This window comes from Carcharodon carcharias, chromosome 24, assembly GCF_017639515.1.
Source record: "Carcharodon carcharias isolate sCarCar2 chromosome 24, sCarCar2.pri, whole genome shotgun sequence".
Classification (NCBI taxonomy): Eukaryota; Metazoa; Chordata; class Chondrichthyes; order Lamniformes; family Lamnidae; genus Carcharodon; species Carcharodon carcharias.
The window spans coordinates 7476265-7486359 of NC_054490.1; the positions used below are offsets into that span (position 1 = coordinate 7476265).

The 10095-nt window shown below is 52.8% G+C and overlaps 1 protein-coding gene across 1 annotated transcript in view; it reads right to left on the bottom strand.

Annotated features, from left to right (window-relative positions):
* Positions 1 to 6883: 6883 nt before the first annotated feature.
* The window catches only part of LOC121269332 (plasma protease C1 inhibitor-like), a 15634-nt gene continuing 12422 nt past the window's right edge, over positions 6884 to 10095 (bottom strand). Inside the window, exon 5 of the mRNA XM_041173883.1 lies at positions 6884 to 7108. Coding sequence (XP_041029817.1) covers positions 6884 to 7108 — 225 coding nt within the window. The remainder of the gene's footprint in view (positions 7109 to 10095) is intronic.

The following is a 10095-nucleotide window of genomic DNA, read 5'->3' on the forward strand; positions in this document are numbered from 1 at the left end:
CACTCTCAGACAGTGCGTTCCAGATCCTAACCACTCGATTGACCCTGTCTCCACCACACTCTCAGACAGTGCGTTCCAGATCCTAACCACTCGATTGACCTGTCTCCCCCACACTCTCAGACAGTGCGTTCCAAATCCTAACCACTCGATTGACCCTGTCTTCCCCACACTCTCAGACAGTGCGTTCCAGATCCTAACCACTCGATTGACCCTGTCTCCCCCAAACTCTCAGACAGTGCGTTCCAGATCCTAACGACTCAATTGACCCTGTCTCCATCACACTCTCAGACAGTGCGTTCCATATCCTAACCACTCGATTGACCCTGTCTCCACCACACTCTCAGACAGTGCGTTCCAGATCCTAACCACTCGATTGACCCTGTCTCCCCCACACTCTCAGACAGTGCTTTCCAGATCCTAACCACTCGATTGACCCTGTCTCCTCCACACTCTCAGACAGTGCGTTCCAGATCCTAACCACTCGATTGACCCTGTCTCCCCCACAGTCTCAGACAGTGCGTTCCAGATCCTAACCACTCGATTGACCCTGTCTCCACCACACTCTCAGACAGTGCGTTCCAGATCCTAACCACTCGATTGACCCTGTCTCCCCCACAATCTCAGACAGTGCGTTCCAGATCCTAACCACTCGATTGAGCCTGTCTCCACCGCACACTCAGACAGTGCGTTCCAGATCCTAACCACTCGATTGACCCTGTCTCCTCCATACTCTCAGACAGTGCGTTCCAGATCCTAACCACTCGATTGACCCTGTCTCCCCACACTCTCAGACAGTGCGTTCCAGATCCTAACCACTCGATTGACCCTGTCTCCACCACACTCTCAGACAGTGCGTTCCAGATCCTAACCACTCGATTGACCCTGTCTCCATCACACTCTCAGACAGTGCGTTCCAGATCCTAACCACTCGATTGACCCTGTCTCCACCACACTCTCAGACAGTGCATTCCAGATCCTAACGACTCAATTGTCCCTGTCTCCCCCACACTCTCAGACAGTGCGTTCCAGATCCTAACCACTCGATTGACCCTGTCTCCCCCACACTCTCAGACAGTGCGTTCCAGATCCTAACGACTCAATTGACCCTGTCTCCACCACACTCTCAGACAGTGCGTTCCAGATCCTAACCACTCGATTGACCCTGTCTCCCCCACACTCCCAGACAGTGCGTTCCAGATCCTAACCACTCGATTGACCCTGTCTCCCCCACACTCTCAGACAGTGCGTTCCAGATCCTAACCACTCGATTGACCCTGTCTCCACCACACTCTCAGACAGTGCGTTCCAGATCCTAACCACTCGATTGACCCTGTCTCCACCACACTCTCAGACAGTGCGTTCCAGATCCTAACCACTCGATTGACCCTGTCTTCCCCACACTCTCAGACAGTGCGTTCCAGATCCTAACCACTCGATTGACCCTGTCTACACCACACTCTCAGACAGTGCATTCCAGATCCTAACGACTCAATTGACCCTGTCTCCATCACATTCTCAGACAGTGCGTTCCAGATCCTAACCACTCGATTGACCCTGTCTCCTCCACACTCTCAGACAGTGCGTTCCAGATCCTAACCACTCAATTGACCCTGTCTCCCCCACAATCTCAGACATTGCATTCCAAATCCTAACCACTCAATTGACCCTCTATCCACCACAATCTCAGACAGCGCCTTCAAGATCCTAACCACTCGATTGACCCTGTCTGCCCCACACTCCCATACAGCGCGTTCCAGATCCTAACCACTCGATTGAACCTGTCTGCCCCACACTCTCAGACAGTGCGTTCCAGATCCTAACCACTCGATTGAGCCTGTCTCCACCGCACACTCAGACAGTGCGTCCAGATCCTAACCACTCGATTGACCCTGTCTCCCCCACACTCTCAGAGAGGGCGTTCCAGATCCTAACCACTCGATTGACCCTGTCTCCCCCACACTCTCAGACAGTGCGTTCCAGATCCTAACCACTCGATTGACCCTGTCTTCACCACACTCTCAGAAAGTGCGTTCCAGATCCTAACCACTCGATTGACCCTGTCTCCTCCATACGCTCAGAAAGTGCGTTCCAGATCCTAACCACTCGATTGATCCTGTCTCCCCCACAATCTCAGACAGTGCGTTCCAGATCCTAACCACTCGATTGACCCTGTCTCCACCACACTCTCAGACAGTGCGTTCCAGATCCTAACCACTCGATTGACCCTGTCTCCACCACACTCTCAGACAGTGCGTTCCAGATCCTAACGACTCAATTGACCCTGTCTCAACCACACTCTCAGACAGTGCTTTCCAGATCCTAACCACTCGATTGACCCTGTCTCCTCCATACTCTCAGACAGTGCGTTCCAGATCCTAACCACTCGATTGACCCTGTCTCCCCCACACTCTCAGACAGTGCGTTCCAGATCCTAACCACTCAATTGACCCTGTCTCCCCCACACTCTCAGACAGTGCGTTCCAGATCCTAACCACTCGATTGACCCTGTCTCCCCCACACTCTCAGACAGTGCGTTCCAGATCCTAACCACTCGATTGACCCTGTCTCCCCCACACTCTCAGACAGTGCGTTCCAGATCCTAACCACTCGATTGACCCTGTCTCCACCACACTCTCAGACAGTGCGTTCCAGATCCTAACCACTCGATTGACCCTGTCTCCACCACACTCTCAGACAGTGCGTTCCAGATCCTAACCACTCGATTGACCCTGTCTCCCCCACACTCTCAGACAGTGCGTTCCAGATCCTAACCACTCGATTGACCCTGTCTCCACCACACTCTCAGACAATGTGTTCCAGATCCTAACGACTCAATTGACCCTGTCTCCATCACACTCTCAGACAGTGCGTTCCAGATCCTAACCACTCGATTGACCCTGTCTCCCCCACACTCTCAGACAGTGCGTTCCAGATCCTAACCACTCGATTGACCCTTTCTTCACCACACTCTCAGACAGTGCGTTCCAGATCCTAACCATTCGATTGACCCTCTCTCCACCACACTCTCAGACATTGCGTTCCAGATCCTAACCACTCGATTGACACTGTCTCCCCCACACTCTCAGACAGTTCATTCCAAATCCTAACCACTCGATTGACCCTGGCTCCACCACACTCTCAGACAGTGCGTTCCTGATCCTAACCACTCGATTGACCCTGTCTCCCCCAAACTCTCAGACAGTGCGTTCCAGATCCTAACGACTCAATTGACCCTGTCTCCATCACACTCTCAGACAGTGCGTTCCATATCCTAACCACTCGATTGAACCTGTCTCCCCCACACTCTCAGAAAGTGCGTTCCAGACCCTTACCACTCGATTGACCCTGTCTCCCCCACACTCTCGGACAGTGCTTTCCAGATCCTAACCACTCGATTGACCCTGTCTCCTTCACACTCTCAGACAGTGCGTTCCAGATCCTAACCACTCAATTGACCCTGTCTCCCCCACAGTCTCAGACAGTGCGTTCCAGATCCTAACCACTCGATTGAGCCTGTCTCCACCGCACACTCAGACAGTGCGTCCCAGATCCTAACCACTCGATTGACCCTGTCTTCACCACACTCTCAGAAAGTGCGTTCCAGATCCTAACCACTCGATTGACCCTGTCTCCTCCATACGCTCAGAAAGTGCGTTCCAGATCCTAACCACTCGATTGATCCTGTCTCCCCCACAATCTCAGACAATGCGTTCCAGATCCTAACCACTCGATTGACCCTGTCTCCACCACACTCTCAATACAGTTCGTTCCAGATCCTAACCACTCGATTGACCCTGTCTCCACCACACTCTCAGACAGTGCATTCCAGATCCTAACGACTCAATTGAACCTGTCTCAACGACACTCTCAGACAGTGCTTTCCAGATCCTAACCACTCGATAGACCCTTTCTCCTCCATACTCTCAGACAGTGCGTTCCAGATCCTAACCACTCGATTGACCCTGTCTCCCCCAGAATCTCAGAAAGTGCGTTCCAGATCCTAACGACTCAATTTACCCTGTCTCCATCACACTCTCAGACAGTGCGTTCCTGATCCTAACCACTCGATTGACCCTGTCTCCCCCACACTCCCAGACAGCGCGTTCCAGATCCTAACCACTCGATTGACCCTGTCTCCCCCACACTCTCAGACAGTGCGTTCCAGATCCTAACCACTCGATTGACCCTGTCTCCACCACACTCTCAGACAGGGCGTTCCAGATCCTAACCACTCGATTGACCCTGTCTCCACCACACACTCAGACAGTGCGTTCCAGATCCTAACCACTCGATTGATCCTGTCTTCCCCACACTCTCAGAAAGTGCATTCCAAATCCTAACCACTCGATTGACCCTGTCTACACCACACTCTCAGACAGTGCATTCCAGATCCTAACGACTCAATTGACCCTGTCTCCATCACATTCTCAGACAGTGCGTTCCAGATCCTAACCACTCGATTGACCCTGTCTCCTCCACACTCTCAGACAGTGCGTTCCAGATCCTAACCACTCAATTGACCCTGTCTCCCCCACAATCTCAGACATTGCATTCCAAATCCTAACCACTCAATTGACCCTCTCTCCAACACACTCTCAGACAGCGCCTTCAAGATCCTAACCACTCGATTGACCCTGTCTACACCACACTCTCAGACAGTGCATTCCAGATCCTAACGACTCAATTGACCCTGTCTCCATCACATTCTCAGACAGTGCGTTGCATATCCTAACCACTCGATTGACCCTGTCTCCTCCACCCTCTCAGGCAGTGCGTTCAAGATCCTAATGACTCAATTGACCCTGTCTCCATCACATTCTCAGACAGTGCGTTGCAGATCCTAACCACTCGATTGACCCTGTCTCCTCCACACTCTCAGACAGGGCGTTCCAGATCCTAACCACTCAATTGACCCTGTCTCCCCAACAATCTCAGACAGTGCATTCCAAATCCTAACCACTCAATTGACCCTCTCTCCACCACACTCTCAGACAGCGCCTTCAAGATCCTAACCACTCGATTGACCCTGTCTGCCCCACACTCCCATACAGCGCGTTCCAGATCCTAACCACTCGATTGAACCTGTCTGCCCCACACTCTCAGACAGTGCGTTCCAGATCCTAACCACTCGATTGAGCCTGTCTCCACCGCACACTCAGACAGTGCGTCCCAGATCCTAAACACTCGATTGACCCTGTCTTCGCCACACTCTCAGAAAGTGCGTTCCAGATCCTAACCACTCGATTGATCCTGTCTCCCCCACAATCTCAGACAGTGCGTTCCAGATGCTAATGACTCAATTGACCCTTTCTCCATCACACTCTCAGACAGTGCGTTCCAGATCCTAACCACTTGATTGACCCTGTCTACACCACACTCTCAGACAGTGCATTCCAGATCTTAACGACTCAATTGACCCTGTCTCCATCACATTCTCAGACAGTGCGTTGCATATCCTAACCACTCGATTGACCCTGTCTCCTCCACACTCTCAGACAGTGCGTTCAAGATCCTAACGACTCAATTGACCCTGTCTCCCCCACAATCTCAGACAGTGCATTCCAAATCCTAACCACTCAATTGACCCTCTCTCCACCACACTCTCAGACAGTGCGTTCCAGATCCTAACCACTCGATTGACCCTGTCTGCCCCACACTCCCATACAGCGCGTTCCAGATCCTAACCACTCGATTGACCCTGTCTGCCCCGCACTCTCAGACAATGCGTTCCAGATCCTAACGACTCAATTGACCCTGTCTCCCCCACACTCTCAGACAGTGCATTCCAAATCCTAACCACTCGATTGACCCTGTCTCCACCACACTCTCAGACAGTGCGTTCCAGATCCTAACCACTCGATTGACCCTGTCTCCCCCACAATCTCAGACAGTGCGTTCCAGATCCTAACCACTCAATTGACCCTGTCTCCATCACACTCTCAGACAGTGCGTTCCTGATCCTAACCATTCGATTGACCCTGTCTCCCCCACACTCTCAGGCAGTGTGTTCCAGATCCTAACGACACATTTGACCCTGTCTCCATCACACTCTCAGACAGTGCGTTCCAGATCCTAACCACTCGATTGACCCTGTCTCCCCCACAATCTCAGACACTGCATTCCAGATCCTAACCACTCGATTGACCCTTTCTTCACCACACTCTCAGACAGTGCGTTCCAGATCCTAACCACTCGATTGACCCTCTCTCCACCACACTCTCAGACATTGCGTTCCAGATCCTAACCACTCGATTGACACTGTCTCCCCCACACTCTCAGACAGTGCATTCCAAATCCTAACCACTCGATTGACCCTGGCTCCACCACACTCTCAGACAGTGCGTTCCTGATCCTAACCACTCGATTGACCCTGTCTCCCCCAAACTCTCAGACAGTGCGTTCCAGATCCTAACGACTCAATTGACCCTGTCTCCATCACACTCTCAGACAGTGCGTTCCATATCCTAACCACTCGATTGAACCTGTCTCCCCCACACTTTCAGACAGTGCGTTCCAGACCCTTACCACTCGATTGACCCTGTCTCCCCCACACTCTCGGACAGTGCTTTCCAGATCCTAACCACTCAATTGACCCTGTCTCCTTCACACTCTCAGGCAGTGCGTTCCAGATCCTAACCACTCGATTGACCCTGTCTCCCCCACAGTCTCAGACAGTGCGTTCCAGATCCTAACCACTCGATTGACCCTGTCTCCCCTACACTTTCAAACAGTGCATTCCAGTTCCTAACCACTTGATTGACCCTGTCTCCACCACACTCTCAGACAGCGCGTTCCAGATCCTAACCACTCGATTGAGCATGTCTCCCTCTACATTACCCCGACAGTGTGTCCCCCACTTTATACCCAGTGTCGGTGCTGATTGCTAACCCATGTCGTTGAAAGGCAGCAGCAGATCCTGTTTGAAGTTCAGATTCAGTTTGGGTAACATGATGCTGGTTGGCTTGAAGTCAGTGTTCTGAAGTTCAACGATGATGCGAGTCAACCTGTCAACAGTGAGTGTTTGCTCGATCCTTGCCAGACTCTGTCTCGCGTCCTGTGGCACTATGACAATTAAACTGTTCTTCCCGAACATCTGCAACTTAGCAACCTGCGGAGACAGAGACATGTGATTCAGCGAAACGAAGCCCTCCAAAAGATTAATCCCCTTGGCGTTACACCCCTCTGGGGTCACACGCAGCCCCAGGTAGAGTGGATGATAGGCGTATAGGACCAGGAGGAGGCCCCATTCAGCCCCTCCTCGAGCCTGTTACACAGGAACAGGAGGAGGCCCAAATCAGCCCCCTCCTCGAGCCTGTTACCCAGGGACAGGAGGAGGCTCCATTCAGCCCCTCCTCGAGCCTGTTACACAGGAACAGGAGGAGGCCCAAATCAGCCCCCTCCTCGAGCCTGTTACACAGGAACAGGAGGAGGCCCCATTAAGCCCCCCCTCCTCGAGCCTGTTACACAGGAACAGGAGGCCCCATTCAGCCCCTCGAGCCTGTTACACAGGAACATGAGGAGGCCCCATTCAGCCCCCCCTCCTCGAGCCTGTTACACAGGAACAGGAAGAGGCCCCATTCAGCCCCTCCTCGAGCCTGTTACACAGGGACAGGAGGAGGCCTGATATTATAGTTGGGAAACTTTCAATTGAACCGCGGTGTCGGGAGCTGACTCTACTTTTAAGGTCCTGTCCTCTTTTTGGTTTTTGGGCTCCCTCCATCCCCACAGTGAATAATTTAGCTCCATCGATCCTATCAAATCCTCTGCTCAAACGGACACTCGGTTTCACAAACGCTTGCTCTCCTCGAGACAAATGCAAGAATGGCAAATGTCCGACTTTCACAACAATTTATACCGCAAGGAGAAAGGGTGCCCATTTCCCTTTTTATATTGCCCATCTCTCAGCTGCCCTTGCTCAGAGGGCAGTTTAAGTGCCAGCCAACCACGTCGCTGCGGGTCTGGAGTCACATGTAGTCCAGGCCGGGCTAAGGGCGGCAGATTTCCCTCCCTCCCCCCCGTTAAAGGGGGATTAGTGAACCAGATGGGGTTTTTTTTACGCCAGTCTTCAAAGGTCCTGTTGTCGTCCTCAATCTTTTAATTCCAGACCTTCTATTGAATTCAAATTCCTGCAGCTGCTGCAGTGGAACTCGGACCCAGGTTCCCAGCGGAAAGTTACCCCCCGCCTCTGGGATGCTAAGCCCATGGATTGGTCGGCATGTCTACTCTGACCGAACTGAGTAGGGGGGGTGGGGTGGTGGGGTGGGGTGGGGTGGGGGGGTGGGGGGGTGGGGGGGGGTGTTGTCGTTACCACCAGCCAGAGGCTGCCGTTGACCCACACAAAGACGCGCTGCCCCCCCCCCACCCCCTCCCCGCGCCTGGGGACGTAGCTTGCACGTCCCCTGCGGTCGGCTGACCCATTCGAACAGCACGTTCCAGAGGTCGATCGTGATGGGCAGAAAAGGCGGGCAAGAAACCCCCGAAATGAAACGCCGGGCTCTCAGGACCTTGATCCCGTGATTGGACAGCACTTGCTGATTGACCCTGAGCGCGCCGACCAGCTCCGCCGGCAACCAAAGTGGTTGGTCACGCGGCCCACTTATACGTGCTAGAAGCCGCGTCACGTTCATAGGCAGGGGGACCTGTCCCCGGCAAACTCAAAGGAGTAGGTTCAGGCCTCGCGCCTTTCTCTTTGACTGTGTCAGGAGCTTGGGGAGTCTACAGTTTCCACCCCACTCGTTGCTGTCTCCGCAGCAACGCCTCAGCCAATCAGAGTCGACTTGGCAACCAATCAGCTCCCTTTCCTCCTGCAGTATAAATCGTTGCGATTGTCTGAAATTTGGTGTTCTTGTGTTTGTCCAGGTGAGCCCGAGGGAAAAAGTTTCTTTAGTCACCTTAAACGTCTCAGTTGGGATCACCCCCCAATCTTCTGTACTCAAGGGAATACAGACCTCGTCCATGCAACCTGTCCGTAATGATTTAACCCTTTGTGCGCTGGTGAATCGGCACTGCACCTCCTCCAAGGCTCAGATATCCTTCCTGAGCGGAGTCAGATGGGGGTCTAACCAGAGAGAGGGGCCGGCTCTCTCTCTCTCTCTTTCTCTCTCTCTTTTTCTCTCTTCTCTCTCTCTCTCCTTCTTTCTCTCTCTCTTTTTCTCTCTTCTCTCTCTCTCTCTCAATCTTTTCTCTCTTCTCTCTCTCTCTTTCTTTCTCTCTCTCTTTTTCTCTCTTCCCTCTCTCTCTCTCTTTTCTCTCTTTTTCTCTCCTCTCTCTCTCTCTCACTTTTTCTCTCCTCTCTCTCCCTCTCTCTTCTCTCTCTCTCTCTTTTTTCTCTCTCTCTTTCTCTCTTCGCTCTCTCTCTTTCTTTTTCTCTCTTTTTCTCTTTTCTCTCTCTCTCTCTTCTCTCCTCTCTCTCTTTTTCTCTCTTCTCTCTCTCTCTTCTCTCTCTCTCTTTTCTCTCCTCTCTCGCTCTCTCTCTTTTCTCTCTTCTCTCTCTCTCTCACTCTCTCTCTCTTTTTCTCTCTCTTCTCTCTCTCTCTTTTGCTCTCTTATCTCTCTCTCTCTCTCTTTCTCTCTTCTCTCTCTCTCTCTTTTTCTCTCTTCTCTCTCTCTCCCTCTCTCTCTCTCTCTTTCTCTCTTCTCTCTCTCTCTCTTTTTCTCTCTTCTCTCTCTCTCTCCCTCTGTCTCTCTCTCTCTCTCTTTCCGTCTCTCTCTCTCTCTCATACTCTGATTGTTGTTGGAGAGCACTGGGGTCAGGTACGACACTTTGGCCCTTGGCCACCCGGAGGTCAAAACCAGAGGTAGGCTCGTTGGGGAGATGAAGGGGCCCTCACTCAGGTGTGGAGAGGGAAAGAGTTTGGGGGTGGGGGTGGGGGTGGGGGGTTGGGCGGGGAGGGCGGTGGTGGGAGGGGGGAGGTGGTGGAGGAAGCGGGGAGAATGTTGGCGGGGGGAGGCGAGGGTTGGAGAGGGGGCCAGCGGACTGAGCCGAGCACCCTGGCAATGCCGCATTTTTTGGAATCGTGTGTGGGATGTGGGTGTCGTTGGCGAAGGTTGGCATTTACTGCCCACCCTTAACCGTCCCTTGACCAGGGGCGGTGT